The sequence below is a fragment of the Anomalospiza imberbis genome, chromosome 5, assembly GCF_031753505.1.
Source record: "Anomalospiza imberbis isolate Cuckoo-Finch-1a 21T00152 chromosome 5, ASM3175350v1, whole genome shotgun sequence".
Taxonomy (NCBI): domain Eukaryota; kingdom Metazoa; phylum Chordata; class Aves; order Passeriformes; family Viduidae; genus Anomalospiza; species Anomalospiza imberbis.
This window is the reverse complement of record NC_089685.1, coordinates 16,313,366-16,334,506: the sequence shown is the minus strand read 5'-3', so window position 1 is coordinate 16,334,506 and position 21,141 is coordinate 16,313,366. Positions and strand designations below refer to the sequence as shown.

General features: G+C 49.0%; 1 protein-coding gene across 1 annotated transcript; it reads right to left on the bottom strand.

Annotated features, from left to right (window-relative positions):
• Nucleotides 1-282: 282 nt before the first annotated feature.
• Nucleotides 283-20,164, bottom strand: LOC137473788 (uncharacterized). The gene is made up of 3 exons (XM_068189761.1): nt 19,468-20,164; nt 10,718-10,900; nt 283-2,137 (listed from the first exon to the last, which is right to left on the bottom strand). Exons 1-3 carry the CDS (start codon nt 20,068-20,070, stop codon nt 308-310), a joined length of 2,616 nt encoding a protein of 871 aa, XP_068045862.1. The 5' UTR covers nt 20,071-20,164; the 3' UTR covers nt 283-307.
• Nucleotides 20,165-21,141: the final 977 nt, after the last annotated feature.

Sequence of the window (21,141 nt, the reverse complement as noted above, 5' to 3'; positions counted from 1 at the left end):
TCGAGGTATTCCAAGCAACCTCCATCAGCTTCACTGTTCTTCTGTGAGGATGTGCAGGTGGAGCCAGTTTCTGCCTCACAGACTTAGGCAACAGCACTGTCGTAACTGGAAGGTGAAGGGCAAGGCCACTCAGAGGTGTGTCTGCACAACGAATCCATGTGCTGCAGCATCTTCCTTCTGCAGGAAAGGGAAAGCAGCTTCAGGATTGCCAATGACAAATGCAACAATTATGCAGAGTTCACGTGGCTGCCATCGGGTGTGACCCACCCCCCCCCGCCCCAGCACAGCTCTGTGCAGGGAACTCCTCTCAGTGGCTGGAGAGCAGCATCCGGAGGCGAAATCGCAGCCGACCATAAGCTTTCAGTGCCTCCATGTGGGCAGCAGGATCTCGGGCCAGGTGCTCAAAGAGGTTGAGTGGCTCAAGCCTTCGCATTGCCGATGGCAAGCTGATCTCTGCAGGAAGCCTCTCGTTGCCTAGCACAAAGTGCTCCAGGCATTTCAAGTGCAGGCAGCGGCGCAGGTACGCCATGACGTCCCACAGCCGCTGTGCAAATTCCCTCCTGCGCCACCGGGACAGCGGTACGGTGGTCAGCACGTGCATGACCACAGTCTTCCAGGTAGAGCTGGAAAAACCTGTGCCCCTCAGGATGCAGGTGAAGACCTGCAGGCATTTCAGGTGCAAGCTCTCACACGGCACCTGCCTGGCGATGTGCTGGAAGAATTTTGCCTCTGCCACAGCGTATGTCTCAGGCCACGCTGTGCTTGCCATGATGTTGGCCTCGGTGGGCTGACTGCTCACAAAGTTGCAGGAGTTGCCTTTCTGGGCCTCTGTGGGCTGGCTGACCACAAAGATGTCAGAGTCCCCTTGGCGCACCCCAAAGAGCATTTCCACTGTCAGGCTCCTCTTGCCTTTGCTCAGCTGGAATTGGCAGGACCGGCTGCAGGGCTGAAACACCAAGTGCCATGAGTATGACTGAGGCACATGCAGCCACGAGCATCTCACCAGCTGGTAGAACCAGTGGGAGGTTTTCTCCACATCCAGGTAGGAGCCAGTGCAGAGCGTCTCGAGGAGGCTGCGCTTCTGCTCCCGCCACAGCTCCTCCTGCGAGTGGTGCAGGAAGCACAACAGCTTCTCGCCCAGCCGCTCCCTCTCGCACGTGCACGCCAGCTCCACACGGACGCTGAAGGTCCTTGCTGCCATCTGCCCTGCACTGTTAAGCTCTAGGTGGAAGGTGTGCCCTGGCGGGGGATTCAGTGGGACCAGCACCTGGTACACCCCATCCCACTCACGGGGACTCCAGCCCTCAAAGGCACTGCCCACCCCGATGGCTTCTTGAGGCACCGGGTAGAAGCTATTGCTCACGCTGTCCACAAAGACACACGTGAAGTTCTCCATCAGCTCAGCTATCACTGAGCAACCTCTCTCCTGGTCCTCCACAGGCCACCATATGCTATCCAGTAAAAGGATGCCTTGCTCACTCCCAGCGTCCTGAGTGTCTTCACTGTCTTCAGTTCCACCATTGCCGCTCTCTTCCTTGCCACCATCGCTGACACCTTTTTCACTGGCAGCCACGTTACCTTGTTCTTCTTCTTTCCTATCCTTATTCCTGTTTCCCTCCACATTCAAATCACCCTGTTCTTCATCCTTGATTCTATCATTGCCATCTTCTTCGATAACGTCCTTATTTTCTTTCTCAGGTGCAGCAAAACCACTATGGTCTACTTCATTCCCATGATCACTGCTGTCTTCCTGCCCAGTCCAGTCTCTGCCTCTCTGTTCACTGGCATCACTGCTTTCCTGCACCTTCACATGCATGTATTCTTCCTGTCCATCTATGTTGTCTTCACCTTCATTTACATCATCGTTGTTGCCCGCCTTCACATTCGCACTGTTGCCTTTTTCTTCATTTCCATCTCCTTTTCCTTCCTTTCCAGTGTCCTTGTCTTGCTCCACCTGCACATCCTTGTTTTCTCCTTCATTTGCTTCATCGAGGTGTTCTTTATTTCCAGCAACATTGCCAGGTTCTTCTTCATTTCCTTCAGCAGTACTGTCCCCTGGCACATCCCCATCACTCCGTCCTTCATCTTTCTTTAAGACTTGGCCATTGCCACTGTTAACATAGCTGTCTTCCTTCAACTTCACATTATCATGGCCTTCAATGACATCATCGTTGTCTCCTTCATCTGCAGCCACAGGACTGCCTTCTCTGTCATTTTCAGTCTCGCTGTCGTCTGCCTCCACAGTCACATCAGTGTTTTCTTTGCCTTTCTCTGAATCAGGGCTGTCTTCCTCCTGTTCTTTTCCTCTCCCATCTCCCAAGGTCTTCCAGGAGCTCTGGTCCTTGCTGCTGCTGCTGGCCGCACAGCTCCTTCTTCTGCAGCTAAACCACAGGCCCAAGAGGAGCAGAACGCCAGCAAGAAGACAGAATGGCCACTGCTGCAGGGCACCAAAGAGCACGGCTCCCCAGCCCTTGTCCTGCTGCTCCAGGGGCCCCCGCTCCAGCTCCTGCAGCAGCCGAGCCATCTCACGGTCCAGCAGCTCCTGACGCTCCTTCATTTGCCGGTGCGTGGCCTCATCCAGCCCATCCCCAGCTGGCCGGGGGTACTGGATCAGGCTTTGCACGAGCACGAAGAGTAATGAAAGTAAAGCCATGGTCTGCAGGAGGACACACAGAAGGGTTTCAGTGGGGCCGGAATGGAGACAGACAATGAGGGGCAGGAGCGGCAAGGATGTGGCAGCAGGAAGGAGAGGGCCCCCGGCAGCTGGCAAGGCCTGCACCGCTGCCCCAGCAAGCAGCGCGCCCTCAGCGAGGCGTTCCCGCCGGGGCTGGGCCCTGGATGCAGGGGCAGCCCCAGGTACCCGCGCTTCTCCCCCAGCCCTCCCCCAGCCCCCCAGCCCCGTCTCCTCGCTGCTGTGTACTCACCGCTTGCCCAAGCTCTACTGGGGCAGCGGAACTTGCTGAGGCCTTTTATAGCTGCCCCCATGGTGACACGGCGCCTGTGATGTCACAGAACCCAGAGCGCGTCACAGGCCAGCCCCGCCCGCCGTCCCCAGCCCGGTCAGTGAAGTCATCGTGGCCCTGGGCACCCAGCGCCCCAACAGACACCAAGTGCAGATCCATCACTCGGGAACCTGGCAACACCAGAGCTTCCCTTGACAAAGCAGGCACAAGCACCCTCGCACACAACCCTTGTCAAATATAAATTTGGGTGGCATGACCCATGGATGTTTTCACTACACAGGTGTAAGCTTTTATTTATTATGCAAGGCGGAACTTTTTTGCTATCAATATTGATATTTATTACTGTGGTGGTGCATCTCCCCTCCCTTGCTCCTTTCCAGGCTGCAGTGTGGTCTGAGAAATACTTGTTAGGCCTTGGCTTTGACACACCACCTGGGATCAGCTCTTTCTTTTTTTTGGGTGATCTCAAGCACACCCATTTGTGACAATTACTTTGGGGGCAACATGTCATATCAGCTAACATTTATTTACTGATTTAGTGAGAAATAAAGAAATGCACACTTCTTGAATGATGCACAGAAAGTTGTAATGTCATCCAGTCTTAAGGCCTACACTTACTTTACACCAGCACTGTCCTGCCTCACAGATCTTTTGTGAAAAAGAAGATGTGTTAGGGTTTCTCTTCTGAATTAGGAACACTTCCAAAGATCTGTTTATTGACTGACAAAAGATCACACACGACCAACTTATGGTTTGCACAGCAACGTAAAAATCCTCAGGCCCACACAAACTACTTCTTACACCAGAGATGGCTGATCAATAGTCTGGCTGAAGACTGGGCCAGCCACTGCAATCAAGAAATACAAGTTTTTAGTCCTCAAAACACAGAACTTCTGGAGCATGGCTCATTCCACTCTAATGTGCTCTCCCCCAACAACAGATAAAGATGTGCCCCTCCTGACACTTGCTGCAACTGGCTACCCTAGCATGACAACCATTCTGAGAGAAACTCTTTTTAGTACGGGATGTAGATATGTCTGCATTTGGACGCCATCCTTGGTGCAAACCTCCTCCCTTTCTTTTTTTCTGGTTGGACATCCTTGCTGCTGCATATGGTGGAGCAGTTTATTGGGAAGAGTTTCTCTGATGCTGATCACAGCACAGCGGGAGGTTTTTGCTCCCTTGGGCTTCTTAAATTCTTTTTAGATGATCTCTTTATCAGCTGAGGGCTGACGGAACACAGAATGTCTGAATGATTGCCTTTCTCTGCTCCACCCATGACACAAGAGTTGCCTGCATTCAGAAAACACAGTTTTCTGAACCATCCTATTTAGTAACAAACAATGCCTTCTATATTCTGCCATCTAAATGAGGTCACTATTGGACAGCTTCACGTCCCAAGTGTTACCTAGCAGGGAGGGAAGCAGAGGAAGACAGGATCACAGCAGCCGCTGATCAGTCATTCACAGGCATCACCAGGAAGAAACAGGAGAGAGCCATGAATTTCACAGGCTACTGTGTTTCAGCAACCCATATCACCCTGCTCCTTTTAAATCTCTTCTGATGACAAGCTTCCAGTCTCATCACAGTGCTCACCTGAGGCACATGAGTAAACAAGATGAAGAATAGGAGGGAAAATGTCTTCTGACCTCCAGTCACTTAAGCATCAAGCAGACAAGAGAAAACCTCTGTCCTACTCTAAGAGAGGTTGTTTATACGCACCTACAGCTAAAGCTATTCTGAAAACCCACATTATTAGACCCAGAGTGATAAAGAGCTATGAATTTACTGATCCTGGGAAAAAGGCAGCTTTAAATGAGCTCTGCTACTCCTGCTGTCTCTCCTTAGAACTTCAGGTTGAGATGCTTAGGACCAACTAAAGAAAAAAGTAATTCCATTCGTGCCCTGGTCAAACATTTCTCAGTCTCTTGTCCCTCCTCCCAATGCACCAGCCAGTCAAACACAGACAAAGCAAGCTACCCATGGTAAGCTCCCAGTGGAAATACTGGCAAAATCCTCGTGGACTGCATTATTTGAAGGACCTGAGGTCAGGTCACTGACTGTGAATCGCTTTTACTGCTCCGCTTAGCCTACCACCTCAGCTCAGCTCAGCTCAGCTCAGCTCAGCAACCTGCCAGCTACCTTCAGCTGCGTTAACCCATGACCTGCAGTCAGAAAGGCATGAGTCTTATGAAAGAAACAGACATGGGGAATGTAGTGTGGAGATTAGTCCACACTCTGAGGAACAGGCAACACTAAAAAACAGCCTGGCAATAGCTTGTGTCTAGAAGCTGTGTACCTTCAAAACCACCTCAGGGGTTTGGGACTTGTGCTGACTTGCACAAAGGAACCCACTCCACCCTGCAGCAGTGGGCTCCTTCTTTCCAGCCTGGATGGAGACATGCCCTGCATTTTGCAAGCATGTCCAGGTGTTCAGAATGGAACATGCTGAGCATATTTAGCACCTTAAGGCATGCAGCTCTTCCTTTCTCAAAGTATGCTTTGTGAAATTATAGGTAGTGCTATCCCTACCTTCCCAAACCAATTACCCTCATTATATTGCACTTGCCTTCAAAATACTGCCGCTCCTACGTTTCAGACTTTGCTTCCCTCAGAAGGATGCACAAATAGTTGCAGTAGTTGCAAGCACCTGCACCTGCAATTTTCAACTAACTGCATCTTCAGAAAGGGTTCTGACAACAGGCCGTTCTCTGGACATGAACACGGCATGCTGAGGCAAGACAGATACCTTTGTTACATCTTATAGTCCAGATCTCTGTGGCCAGAGTCACAGTCCTTGAGATAAAATGAAAAAAAAAAAAAATCAGGGAATGTATTTTTGCCAAATGAAAATGAATTAAATCTATTGTGGGCTCTCATTCCGTTTTAGAGCGGAGTTGCATATACTTGAAAAACTGGTTTGTAAAGGGAAGGATTCCAGACTCTGCTTTATAAGAATGATAACAGGCACCACTGTGTTGAAGGCACTGATAACAGCCCAATTAAGGAGGGTTTTCTTTCGTTGTAATCACACACAATTTAAAACCAGCTCCTTACTTGCTTTCTTTTGTGAAATTCATTGTGAATTTTTCCTTCTAGGAAAATGTAAATAATAGTTTTCTATTTAAGTTTCTCATGAATGTGTGGTTACTTTGTCACCATTGTTACTTGCAAATTAGATTCCTTAAGCATTGCAAAGATGAAGAACAGCATGGTCTTGGCTGAAGAGAGTGATGTCAAAAATCAAAAAGCATAGATGGTTTTTACTATCCACATATATTGCTATTTTGCCAAATGAGTTTTATTGTAGTTTGACTATCACCTATAGATTTCATAGGTCAGCATATTAATATTTTTTTTCTTTGGTTCTGCCAAGAAACCCACTCATTCTGATTCTTAATGACAACACCTTTCATCTTCATTCATGTCTTGTAAGTTGTGAGCAGAAAACAAATTGTCAGTGAAAAATGTTACTCACCTTACTATTCTCTATTTCCCCCCTTTCTCTCTTCCTCAGCACAACTGAAACATTTTATTTAGTTCAGTAATCCTGGAAACAAAGATAAAAATTGTTTTAACTATTCTGATAGCCATCAGTTGTTCAGCAGATAGTACATTATTATTAATGTATTATTATCTCCTAATTAGTCAGGAAAGCACAAATTGCACTTTCAGGGCTTTCCTGAAATGCAGTGAATTTCTATTGTAGTTGTACATACATCTTTTGCTTCTAGAGAAGCAAGTTGATGGTAGAAAGATCCTCCATGGAAACCACTATGGAGCTTCCTTGACCAACAGGTTTTGAAGTCTCTGATCCTGAAAACTGACTTCATTAAGGGTAAATACAAACAGCTACAGAGCTGCAGTGGAGCCAGTGAAGGTCTCCTTGAGTCTATGCATTGTAATAGATGATGGTAACAGGAGAGCTAAAATAAAATGCTTGTAAATCCACAATATAAAATCAGCATATGAAAAGGAAAGACCTGAAAGGTTTAACCGTCCTTAGGAACAAAACCTGATGGCAACTTTGTTTCATCACTCTCAAAACCTGTAGTAAAATTTTTAATATTGTTCTCATGAGGTACTATGAAGGTGAAGGTTCAAACGTGTGAAGAGAAAGGAGGAGGTGTTAGGGATGGTATGAGTTTGCTGGATTAAGTGACTTGGCTCCTAAGAAGCTGTGTTGAGTGACGAGGAAGGGACAAGGAAAAATGGGCAATTCCATTCCAGCCAATAAAACATTAAGGAGAAGCATTACATGAAGAGCTCATTGTCTTGCAGCTTGATTCCTCCCTGCTGAATGTAAGGGCAATAAATACTTTGGGGTGTTCAGGAGAGAATGCACTGAAAATTTTTGTTCCAGGACCTGTTCCTTTCTTCTATCAGTGATGATGTGTGCTGCATGTAAACAGTTGCCAGGAAGGGTAAAGTGATCAGAAAAGGTTTAATTTACCAATGAAAAAATTGCACGGTTGAATTCACGAGGCAAAATTAATAGCCCTGCTTTAAAGTGCTATGGAAGCAGAATACCGGGAAGTGACTGCTGGACAAAATCACCGTTTGAGCCACTTATGTCATTTTTTCAGGTAGTTGCACTGGGTGGACATTTTTTAAGAAATGGTGGGTTAAATAAAAAGAAGGATGCATTTCAGGCAATTTGAGAAACTTTTCTCCTTTTATTATTTCTTCACACATATATATGTAGATATTACTGAAGGGCAACTATTACTGAAGGGTAGCTCAATCTTTTAGGACTGAATTGTTCCCTAGGAGCGTATAAAAGTGATTGTGTAAAGAAACCTTTTCCAAATATTCCTACAAAATTCAGGAGTACTCTGCTGCAAAATTTCAGGCACTTCAGGGCATTTTCACTTCAGGCTTCGCGGCTTTTCACCTCCACAGCCTCTGGCAGCAGGAACGCCCGGCTAGAGCTGCCCTTGCAGAGACTGTGGCTGCCACGTGGACGGGTGCTCCAGGGCTATGGCGTTTGCCTCCCTGCTAGTGCTGAGCGCTCTGGCGTGGGTTCGCAGCTTTGATAGCTTCACGCTGAGAGGAAACGAAGGGACGAGAGAGGCACACTTTTCCGGCGAGGCAGAGAACTTTTATTTCCCGCGTGGTCACGGTGGTGGTCGGAGCGACTGTTCCCGGTGCTGGTGCAGGCCAAAATGGCGACGGGACAGAGAAAGCATTGGGTTAAATAGGGGGCTGGCAGAGAGGGGTGGAAAACCCCCTCACCCAATGGGGACAGACAACAGGGGAGTGACACAGAACATAACAACCTATGGGAACATATCAGAGGTGGGTACAGTGTTCTGGGACAAGTCGCACTGCAGAGGTGGGGTGACTGGCACAGAACTTTCTGTGAAGAAGCAGGGAGTGGTTACAAGATTGACATGTAAGAGCTCCCGTGGCACACAGCTTGGAACGGACCACTGTGAGGGGAAAATAGGGGTACAGAGAACCAACCTAACTAGCATTTATTAAAATCCCTAACTAAACCAACCCAAACTACAACAAAGCTTTAAGCATTTCTATGGGAATGCTCAAGAGACTGCATACTTAAAATATCCAACGTCTCTGTTTGCAAAGAGTCTTTATTTCAGATAGATGTATAGGAAGGGCATTCTCTAAGATACAGAGGGATAAATACAAAGAATGACACTAAGGGTAGCTCTGCAAAATAGTTCTACGCTGACAACACTAAAGGGCATCTGGGAGGAATGCTAAGTACTAAGTCTAATTAAAGCTACAGGTCGCTACATTAGAACTGCATTAAGTCCGTAACAGGCTAGGTTGCTGTCTTCGAGGTATTCCAAGCAACCTCCATCAGCTTCACTGTTCTTCTGTGAGGATGTGCAGGTGGAGCCAGTTTCTGCCTCACAGACTTAGGCAACAGCACTGTCGTAACTGGAAGGTGAAGGGCAAGGCCACTCAGAGGTGTGTCTGCACAACGAATCCATGTGCTGCAGCATCTTCCTTCTGCAGGAAAGGGAAAGCAGCTTCAGGATTGCCAATGACAAATGCAACAATTATGCAGAGTTCACGTGGCTGCCATCGGGTGTGACCCCCCCCCCCGCCCCAGCACAGCTCTGTGCAGGGAACTCCTCTCAGTGGCTGGAGAGCAGCATCCGGAGGCGAAATCGCAGCCGACCATAAGCTTTCAGTGCCTCCATGTGGGCAGCAGGATCTCGGGCCAGGTGCTCAAAGAGGTTGAGTGGCTCAAGCCTTCGCATTGCCGATGGCAAGCTGATCTCTGCAGGAAGCCTCTCGTTGCCTAGCACAAAGTGCTCCAGGCATTTCAAGTGCAGGCAGCGGCGCAGGTACGCCATGACGTCCCACAGCCGCTGTGCAAATTCCCTCCTGCGCCACCGGGACAGCGGTACGGTGGTCAGCACGTGCATGACCACAGTCTTCCAGGTAGAGCTGGAAAAACCTGTGCCCCTCAGGATGCAGGTGAAGACCTGCAGGCATTTCAGGTGCAAGCTCTCACACGGCACCTGCCTGGCGATGTGCTGGAAGAATTTTGCCTCTGCCACAGCGTATGTCTCAGGCCACGCTGTGCTTGCCATGATGTTGGCCTCGGTGGGCTGACTGCTCACAAAGTTGCAGGAGTTGCCTTTCTGGGCCTCTGTGGGCTGGCTGACCACAAAGATGTCAGAGTCCCCTTGGCGCACCCCAAAGAGCATTTCCACTGTCAGGCTCCTCTTGCCTTTGCTCAGCTGGAATTGGCAGGACCGGCTGCAGGGCTGAAACACCAAGTGCCATGAGTATGACTGAGGCACATGCAGCCACGAGCATCTCACCAGCTGGTAGAACCAGTGGGAGGTTTTCTCCACATCCAGGTAGGAGCCAGTGCAGAGCGTCTCGAGGAGGCTGCGCTTCTGCTCCCGCCACAGCTCCTCCTGCGAGTGGTGCAGGAAGCACAACAGCTTCTCGCCCAGCCGCTCCCTCTCGCACGTGCACGCCAGCTCCACACGGACGCTGAAGGTCCTTGCTGCCATCTGCCCTGCACTGTTAAGCTCTAGGTGGAAGGTGTGCCCTGGCGGGGGATTCAGTGGGACCAGCACCTGGTACACCCCATCCCACTCACGGGGACTCCAGCCCTCAAAGGCACTGCCCACCCCGATGGCTTCTTGAGGCACCGGGTAGAAGCTATTGCTCACGCTGTCCACAAAGACACACGTGAAGTTCTCCATCAGCTCAGCTATCACTGAGCAACCTCTCTCCTGGTCCTCCACAGGCCACCATATGCTATCCAGTAAAAGGATGCCTTGCTCACTCCCAGCGTCCTGAGTGTCTTCACTGTCTTCAGTTCCACCATTGCCGCTCTCTTCCTTGCCACCATCGCTGACACCTTTTTCACTGGCAGCCACGTTACCTTGTTCTTCTTCTTTCCTATCCTTATTCCTGTTTCCCTCCACATTCAAATCACCCTGTTCTTCATCCTTGATTCTATCATTGCCATCTTCTTCGATAACGTCCTTATTTTCTTTCTCAGGTGCAGCAAAACCACTATGGTCTACTTCATTCCCATGATCACTGCTGTCTTCCTGCCCAGTCCAGTCTCTGCCTCTCTGTTCACTGGCATCACTGCTTTCCTGCACCTTCACATGCATGTATTCTTCCTGTCCATCTATGTTGTCTTCACCTTCATTTACATCATCGTTGTTGCCCGCCTTCACATTCGCACTGTTGCCTTTTTCTTCATTTCCATCTCCTTTTCCTTCCTTTCCAGTGTCCTTGTCTTGCTCCACCTGCACATCCTTGTTTTCTCCTTCATTTGCTTCATCGAGGTGTTCTTTATTTCCAGCAACATTGCCAGGTTCTTCTTCATTTCCTTCAGCAGTACTGTCCCCTGGCACATCCCCATCACTCCGTCCTTCATCTTTCTTTAAGACTTGGCCATTGCCACTGTTAACATAGCTGTCTTCCTTCAACTTCACATTATCATGGCCTTCAATGACATCATCGTTGTCTCCTTCATCTGCAGCCACAGGACTGCCTTCTCTGTCATTTTCAGTCTCGCTGTCGTCTGCCTCCACAGTCACATCAGTGTTTTCTTTGCCTTTCTCTGAATCAGGGCTGTCTTCCTCCTGTTCTTTTCCTCTCCCATCTCCCAAGGTCTTCCAGGAGCTCTGGTCCTTGCTGCTGCTGCTGGCCGCACAGCTCCTTCTTCTGCAGCTAAACCACAGGCCCAAGAGGAGCAGAACGCCAGCAAGAAGACAGAATGGCCACTGCTGCAGGGCACCAAAGAGCACGGCTCCCCAGCCCTCGTCCTGCTGCTCCAGGGGCCCCCGCTCCAGCTCCTGCAGCAGCCGAGCCATCTCACGGTCCAGCAGCTCCTGACGCTCCTTCATTTGCCGGTGCGTGGCCTCATCCAGCCCATCCCCAGCTGGCCGGGGGTACTGGATCAGGCTTTGCACGAGCACGAAGAGTAATGAAAGTAAAGCCATGGTCTGCAGGAGGACACACAGAAGGGTTTCAGTGGGGCCGGAATGGAGACAGACAATGAGGGGCAGGAGCGGCAAGGATGTGGCAGCAGGAAGGAGAGGGCCCCCGGCAGCTGGCAAGGCCTGCACCGCTGCCCCAGCAAGCAGCGCGCCCTCAGCGAGGCGTTCCCGCCGGGGCTGGGCCCTGGATGCGGGGGCAGCCCCAGGTACCCGCGCTTCTCCCCCAGCCCTCCCCCAGCCCCCCAGCCCCGTCTCCTCGCTGCTGTGTACTCACCGCTTGCCCAAGCTCTACTGGGGCAGCGGAACTTGCTGAGGCCTTTTATAGCTGCCCCCATGGTGACACGGCGCCTGTGATGTCACAGAACCCAGAGCGCGTCACAGGCCAGCCCCGCCCGCCGTCCCCAGCCCGGTCAGTGAAGTCATCGTGGCCCTGGGCACCCAGCGCCCCAACAGACACCAAGTGCAGATCCATCACTCGGGAACCTGGCAACACCAGAGCTTCCCTTGACAAAGCAGGCACAAGCACCCTCGCACACAACCCTTGTCAAATATAAATTTGGGTGGCATGACCCATGGATGTTTTCACTACACAGGTGTAAGCTTTTATTTATTATGCAAGGCGGAACTTTTTTGCTATCAATATTGATATTTATTACTGTGGTGGTGCATCTCCCCTCCCTTGCTCCTTTCCAGGCTGCAGTGTGGTCTGAGAAATACTTGTTAGGCCTTGGCTTTGACACACCACCTGGGATCAGCTCTTTCTTTTTTTTGGGTGATCTCAAGCACACCCATTTGTGACAATTACTTTGGGGGCAACATGTCATATCAGCTAACATTTATTTACTGATTTAGTGAGAAATAAAGAAATGCACACTTCTTGAATGATGCACAGAAAGTTGTAATGTCATCCAGTCTTAAGGCCTACACTTACTTTACACCAGCACTGTCCTGCCTCACAGATCTTTTGTGAAAAAGAAGATGTGTTAGGGTTTCTCTTCTGAATTAGGAACACTTCCAAAGATCTGTTTATTGACTGACAAAAGATCACACACGACCAACTTATGGTTTGCACAGCAACGTAAAAATCCTCAGGCCCACACAAACTACTTCTTACACCAGAGATGGCTGATCAATAGTCTGGCTGAAGACTGGGCCAGCCACTGCAATCAAGAAATACAAGTTTTTAGTCCTCAAAACACAGAACTTCTGGAGCATGGCTCATTCCACTCTAATGTGCTCTCCCCCAACAACAGATAAAGATGTGCCCCTCCTGACACTTGCTGCAACTGGCTACCCTAGCATGACAACCATTCTGAGAGAAACTCTTTTTAGTACGGGATGTAGATATGTCTGCATTTGGACGCCATCCTTGGTGCAAACCTCCTCCCTTTCTTTTTTTCTGGTTGGACATCCTTGCTGCTGCATATGGTGGAGCAGTTTATTGGGAAGAGTTTCTCTGATGCTGATCACAGCACAGCGGGAGGTTTTTGCTCCCTTGGGCTTCTTAAATTCTTTTTAGATGATCTCTTTATCAGCTGAGGGCTGACGGAACACAGAATGTCTGAATGATTGCCTTTCTCTGCTCCACCCATGACACAAGAGTTGCCTGCATTCAGAAAACACAGTTTTCTGAACCATCCTATTTAGTAACAAACAATGCCTTCTATATTCTGCCATCTAAATGAGGTCACTATTGGACAGCTTCACGTCCCAAGTGTTACCTAGCAGGGAGGGAAGCAGAGGAAGACAGGATCACAGCAGCCGCTGATCAGTCATTCACAGGCATCACCAGGAAGAAACAGGAGAGAGCCATGAATTTCACAGGCTACTGTGTTTCAGCAACCCATATCACCCTGCTCCTTTTAAATCTCTTCTGATGACAAGCTTCCAGTCTCATCACAGTGCTCACCTGAGGCACATGAGTAAATAAGATGAAGAATAGGAGGGAAAATGTCTTCTGACCTCCAGTCACTTAAGCATCAAGCAGACAAGAGAAAACCTCTGTCCTACTCTAAGAGAGGTTGTTTATACTCACCTACAGCTAAAGCTATTCTGAAAACCCACATTATTAGACCCAGAGTGATAAAGAGCTATGAATTTACTGATCCTGGGAAAAAGGCAGCTTTAAATGAGCTCTGCTACTCCTGCTGTCTCTCCTTAGAACTTCAGGTTGAGATGCTTAGGACCAACTAAAGAAAAAAGTAATTCCATTCGTGCCCTGGTCAAACATTTCTCAGTCTCTTGTCCCTCCTCCCAATGCACCAGCCAGTCAAACACAGACAAAGCAAGCTACCCATGGTAAGCTCCCAGTGGAAATACTGGCAAAATCCTCGTGGACTGCATTATTTGAAGGACCTGAGGTCAGGTCACTGACTGTGAATCGCTTTTACTGCTCCGCTTAGCCTACCACCTCAGCTCAGCTCAGCTCAGCTCAGCTCAGCAACCTGCCAGCTACCTTCAGCTGCGTTAACCCATGACCTGCAGTCAGAAAGGCATGAGTCTTATGAAAGAAACAGACATGGGGAATGTAGTGTGGAGATTAGTCCACACTCTGAGGAACAGGCAACACTAAAAAACAGCCTGGCAATAGCTTGTGTCTAGAAGCTGTGTACCTTCAAAACCACCTCAGGGGTTTGGGACTTGTGCTGACTTGCACAAAGGAACCCACTCCACCCTGCAGCAGTGGGCTCCTTCTTTCCAGCCTGGATGGAGACATGCCCTGCATTTTGCAAGCATGTCCATTTGTTCAGAATGGAACATGCTGAGCATATTTAGCACCTTAAGGCATGCAGCTCTTCCTTTCTCAAAGTATGCTTTGTGAAATTATAGGTAGTGCTATCCCTACCTTCCCAAACCAATTACCCTCATTATATTGCACTTGCCTTCAAAATACTGCCGCTCCTACGTTTCAGACTTTGCTTCCCTCAGAAGGATGCACAAATAGTTGCAGTAGTTGCAAGCACCTGCACCTGCAATTTTCAACTAACTGCATCTTCAGAAAGGGTTCTGACAACAGGCCGTTCTCTGGACATGAACACGGCATGCTGAGGCAAGACAGATACCTTTGTTACATCTTATAGTCCAGATCTCTGTGGCCAGAGTCACAGTCCTTGAGATAAAATGAAAAAAAAAAAAAAAATCAGGGAATGTATTTTTGCCAAATGAAAATGAATTAAATCTATTGTGGGCTCTCATTCCGTTTTAGAGCGGAGTTGCATATACTTGAAAAACTGGTTTGTAAAGGGAAGGATTCCAGACTCTGCTTTATAAGAATGATAACAGGCACCACTGTGTTGAAGGCACTGATAACAGCCCAATTAAGGAGGGTTTTCTTTCGTTGTAATCACACACAATTTAAAACCAGCTCCTTACTTGCTTTCTTTTGTGAAATTCATTGTGAATTTTTCCTTCTAGGAAAATGTAAATAATAGTTTTCTATTTAAGTTTCTCATGAATGTGTGGTTACTTTGTCACCATTGTTACTTGCAAATTAGATTCCTTAAGCATTGCAAAGATGAAGAACAGCATGGTCTTGGCTGAAGAGAGTGATGTCAAAAATCAAAAAGCATAGATGGTTTTTACTATCCACATATATTGCTATTTTGCCAAATGAGTTTTATTGTAGTTTGACTATCACCTATAGATTTCATAGGTCAGCATATTAATATTTTTTTTCTTTGGTTCTGCCAAGAAACCCACTCATTCTGATTCTTAATGACAACACCTTTCATCTTCATTCATGTCTTGTAAGTTGTGAGCAGAAAACAAATTGTCAGTGAAAAATGTTACTCACCTTACTATTCTCTATTTCCCCCCTTTCTCTCTTCCTCAACACAACTGAAACATTTTATTTAGTTCAGTAATCCTGGAAACAAAGATAAAAATTGTTTTAACTATTCTGATAGCCATCAGTTGTTCAGCAGATAGTACATTATTATTAATGTATTATTATCTCCTAATTAGTCAGGAAAGCACAAATTGCACTTTCAGGGCTTTCCTGAAATGCAGTGAATTTCTATTGTAGTTGTACATACATCTTTTGCTTCTAGAGAAGCAAGTTGATGGTAGAAAGATCCTCCATGGAAACCACTATGGAGCTTCCTTGACCAACAGGTTTTGAAGTCTCTGATCCTGAAAACTGACTTCATTAAGGGTAAATACAAACAGCTACAGAGCTGCAGTGGAGCCAGTGAAGGTCTCCTTGAGTCTATGCATTGTAATAGATGATGGTAACAGGAGAGCTAAAATAAAATGCTTGTAAATCCACAATATAAAATCAGCATATGAAAAGGAAAGACCTGAAAGGTTTAACCGTCCTTAGGAACAAAACCTGATGGCAACTTTGTTTCATCACTCTCAAAACCTGTAGTAAAATTTTTAATATTGTTCTCATGAGGTACTATGAAGGTGAAGGTTCAAACGTGTGAACAGAAAGGAGGAGGTGTTAGGGATGGTATGAGTTTGCTGGATTAAGTGACTCGGCTCCTAAGAAGCTGTGTTGAGTGACGAGGAAGGGACAAGGAAAAATGGGCAATTCCATTCCAGCCAATAAAACATTAAGGAGAAGCATTACATGAAGAGCTCATTCTCTTGCAGCTTGATTCCTCCCTGCTGAATGTAAGGGCAATAAATACTTTGGGGTGTTCAGGAGAGAATGCACTGAAAATTTTTGTTCCAGGACCTGTTCCTTTCTTCTATCAGTGATGATGTGTGCTGCATGTAAACAGTTGCCAGGAAGGGTAAAGTGATCAGAAAAGGTTTAATTTACCAATGAAAAAATTGCACGGTTGAATTCACGAGGCAAAATTAATAGCCCTGCTTTAAAGTGCTATGGAAGCAGAATACCGGGAAGTGACTGCTGGACAAAATCACCGTTTGAGCCACTTATGTCATTTTTTCAGGTAGTTGCACTGGGTGGACATTTTTTAAGAAATGGTGGGTTAAATAAAAAGAAGGATGCATTTCAGGCAATCTGAGAAACTTTTCTCCTTTTATTATTTCTTCACACATATATATGTAGATATTACTGAAGGGCAACTATTACTGAAGGGTAGCTCAGTCTTTTAGGACTGAATTGTTCCCTAGGAGCGTATAAAAGTGATTGTGTAAAGAAACCTTTTCCAAATATTCCTACAAAATTCAGGAGTACTCTGCTGCAAAATTTCAGGCACTTCAGGCTTCGCGGCTTTTCACCTCCACAGCCTCTGGCAGCAGGAACGCCCGGCTAGAGCTGCCCTTGCAGAGACTGTGGCTGCCACGTGGACGGGTGCTCCAGGGCTATGGCGTTTGCCTCCCTGCTAGTGCTGAGCGCTCTGGCGTGGGTTCGCAGCTTTGATAGCTTCACGCTGAGAGGAAACGAAGGGACGAGAGAGGCACACTTTTCCGGCGAGGCAGAGAACTTTTATTTCCCGCGTGGTCACGGTGGTGGTCGGAGCGACTGTTCCCGGCGCTGGTGCAGGCCAAAATGGCGACGGGACAGAGAAAGCATTGGGTTAAATAGGGGGCTGGCAGAGAGGGGTGGAAAACCCCCTCACCCAATGGGGACAGACAACAGGGGAGTGACACAGAACATAACAACCTATGGGAACATATCAGAGGTGGGTACAGTGTTCTGGGACAAGTCGCACTGCAGAGGTGGGGTGACTGGCACAGAACTTTCTGTGAAGAAGCAGGGAGTGGTTACAAGATTGACATGTAAGAGCTCCCGTGGCACACAGCTTGGAACGGACCATTGTGAGGGGAAAATAGGGGTACAGAGAACCAACCTAACTAGCATTTATTAAAATCCCTAACTAAACCAACCCAAACTACAACAAAGCTTTAAGCATTTCTATGGGAATGCTCAAGAGACTGCATACTTAAAATATCCAACGTCTCTGTTTGCAAAGAGTCTTTATTTCAGATAGATGTATAGGAAGGGCATTCTCTAAGATACAGAGGGATAAATACAAAGAATGACACTAAGGGTAGCTCTGCAAAATAGTTCTACGCTGACAACACTAAAGGGCATCTGGGAGGAATGCTAAGTACTAAGCCTAATTAAAGCTACAGGTCGCTACATTAGAACTGCATTAAGTCCGTAACAGGCTAGGTTGCTGTCTTCGAGGTATTCCAAGCAACCTCCATCAGCTTCACTGTTCTTCTGTGAGGATGTGCAGGTGGAGCCAGTTTCTGCCTCACAGACTTAGGCAACAGCACTGTCGTAACTGGAAGGTGAAGGGCAAGGCCACTCAGAGGTGTGTCTGCACAACGAATCCATGTGCTGCAGCATCTTCCTTCTGCAGGAAAGGGAAAGCAGCTTCAGGATTGCCAATGACAAATGCAACAATTATGCAGAGTTCACGTGGCTGCCATCGGGTGTGACCCCCCCCCCCGGCCCCAGCACGGCTCTGTGCAGGGAACTCCTCTCAGTGGCTGGAGAGCAGCATCCGGAGGCGAAATCGCAGCCGACCATAAGCTTTCAGTGCCTCCATGTGGGCAGCAGGATCTCGGGCCAGGTGCTCAAAGAGGTTGAGTGGCTCAAGCCTTCGCATTGCCGATGGCAAGCTGATCTCTGCAGGAAGCCTCTCGTTGCCTAGCACAAAGTGCTCCAGGCATTTCAAGTGCAGGCAGCGGCGCAGGTACGCCATGACGTCCCACAGCCGCTGTGCAAATTCCCTCCTGCGCCACCGGGACAGCGGTACGGTGGTCAGCACGTGCATGACCACAGTCTTCCAGGTAGAGCTGGAAAAACCTGTGCCCCTCAGGATGCAGGTGAAGACCTGCAGGCATTTCAGGTGCAAGCTCTCACACGGCACCTGCCTGGCGATGTGCTGGAAGAATTTTGCCTCTGCCACAGCGTATGTCTCAGGCCACGCTGTGCTTGCCATGATGTTGGCCTCGGTGGGCTGACTGCTCACAAAGTTGCAGGAGTTGCCTTTCTGGGCCTCTGTGGGCTGGCTGACCACAAAGATGTCAGAGTCCCCTTGGCGCACCCCAAAGAGCATTTCCACTGTCAGGCTCCTCTTGCCTTTGCTCAGCTGGAATTGGCAGGACCGGCTGCAGGGCTGAAACACCAAGTGCCATGAGTATGACTGAGGCACATGCAGCCACGAGCATCTCACCAGCTGGTAGAACCAGTGGGAGGTTTTCTCCACATCCAGGTAGGAGCCAGTGCAGAGCGTCTCGAGGAGGCTGCGCTTCTGCTCCCGCCACAGCTCCTCCTGCGAGTGGTGCAGGAAGCACAACAGCTTCTCGCCCAGCCGCTCCCTCTCGCACGTGCACGCCAGCTCCACACGGACGCTGAAGGTCCTTGCTGCCATCTGCCCTGCACTGTTAAGCTCTAGGTGGAAGGTGTGCCCTGGCGGGGGATTCAGTGGGACCAGCACCTGGTACACCCCATCCCACTCACGGGGACTCCAGCCCTCAAAGGCACTGCCCACCCCGATGGCTTCTTGAGGCACCGGGTAGAAGCTATTGCTCACGCTGTCCACAAAGACACACGTGAAGTTCTCCATCAGCTCAGCTATCACTGAGCAACCTCTCTCCTGGTCCTCCACAGGCCACCATATGCTATCCAGTAAAAGGATGCCTTGCTCACTCCCAGCGTCCTGAGTGTCTTCACTGTCTTCAGTTCCACCATTGCCGCTCTCTTCCTTGCCACCATCGCTGACACCTTTTTCACTGGCAGCCACGTTACCTTGTTCTTCTTCTTTCCTATCCTTATTCCTGTTTCCCTCCACATTCAAATCACCCTGTTCTTCATCCTTGATTCTATCATTGCCATCTTCTTCGATAACGTCCTTATTTTCTTTCTCAGGTGCAGCAAAACCACTATGGTCTACTTCATTCCCATGATCACTGCTGTCTTCCTGCCCAGTCCAGTCTCTGCATCTCTGTTCACTGGCATCACTGCTTTCCTGCACCTTCACATGCATGTATTCTTCCTGTCCATCTATGTTGTCTTCACCTTCATTTACATCATCGTTGTTGCCCGCCTTCACATTCGCACTGTTGCCTTTTTCTTCATTTCCATCTCCTTTTCCTTCCTTTCCAGTGTCCTTGTCTTGCTCCACCTGCACATCCTTGTTTTCTCCTTCATTTGCTTCATCGAGGTGTTCTTTATTTCCAGCAACATTGCCAGGTTCTTCTTCATTTCCTTCAGCAGTACTGTCCCCTGGCACATCCCCATCACTCCGTCCTTCATCTTTCTTTAAGACTTGGCCATTGCCACTGTTAACATAGCTGTCTTCCTTCGACTTCACATTATCATGGCCTTCAATGACATCATCGTTGTCTCCTTCATCTGCAGCCACAGGACTGCCTTCTCTGTCATTTTCAGTCTCGCTGTCGTCTGCCTCCACAGTCACATCAGTGTTTTCTTTGCCTTTCTCTGAATCAGGGCTGTCTTCCTCCTGTTCTTTTCCTCTCCCATCTCCCAAGGTCTTCCAGGAGCTCTGGTCCTTGCTGCTGCTGCTGGCCGCACAGCTCCTTCTTCTGCAGCTAAACCACAGGCCCAAGAGGAGCAGAACGCCAGCAAGAAGACAGAATGGCCACTGCTGCAGGGCACCAAAGAGCACGGCTCCCCAGCCCTCGTCCTGCTGCTCCAGGGGCCCCCGCTCCAGCTCCTGCAGCAGCCGAGCCATCTCACGGTCCAGCAGCTCCTGACGCTCCTTCATTTGCCGGTGCGTGGCCTCATCCAGCCCATCCCCAGCTGGCCGGGGGTACTGGATCAGGCTTTGCACGAGCACGAAGAGTAATGAAAGTAAAGCCATGGTCTGCAGGAGGACACACAGAAGGGTTTCAGTGGGGCCGGAATGGAGACAGACAATGAGGGGCAGGAGTGGCAAGGATGTGGCGGCAGGAAGGAGAGGGCCCCCGGCAGCTGGCAAGGCCTGCACCGCTGCCCCAGCAAGCAGCGCGCCCTCAGCGAGGCGTTCCCGCCGGGGCTGGGCCCTGGATGCGGGGGCAGCCCCAGGTACCCGCGCTTCTCCCCCAGCCCTCCCCCAGCCCCCCAGCCCCGTCTCCTCGCTGCTGTGTACTCACCGCTTGCCCAGGCTCTACTGGGGCAGCGGAACTCGCTGAGGCCTTTTATAGCTGCCCCCATGGTGACACGGCGCCTGTGATGTCACAGAACCCAGAGCGCGTCACAGGCCAGCCCCGCCCGCCGTCCCCAGCCCGGTCAGTGAAGTCATCGTGGCCCTGGGCACCCAGCGCCCCAACAGACACCAAGTGCAGATCCATCACTCGGGAACCTGGCAACACCAGAGCTTCCCTTGACAAAGCAGGCACAAGCACCCTCGCACACAACCCTTGTCAAATATAAATTTGGGTGGCATGACCCATGGATGTTTTCACTACACAGGTGTAAGCTTTTATTTATTATGCAAGGCGGAACTTTTTTGCTATCAATATTGATATTTATTACTGTGGTGGTGCATCTCCCCTCCCTTGCTCCTTTCCAGGCTGCAGTGTGGTCTGAGAAATACTTGTTAGGCCTTGGCTTTGACACACCACCTGGGATCAGCTCTTTCTTTTTTTTGGGTGATCTCAAGCACACCCATTTGTGACAATTACTTTGGGGGCAACATGTCATATCAGCTAACATTTATTTACTGATTTAGTGAGAAATAAAGAAATGCACACTTCTTGAATGATGCACAGAAAGTTGTAATGTCATCCAGTCTTAAGGCCTACACTTACTTTACACCAGCACTGTCCTGCCTCACAGATCTTTTGTGAAAAAGAAG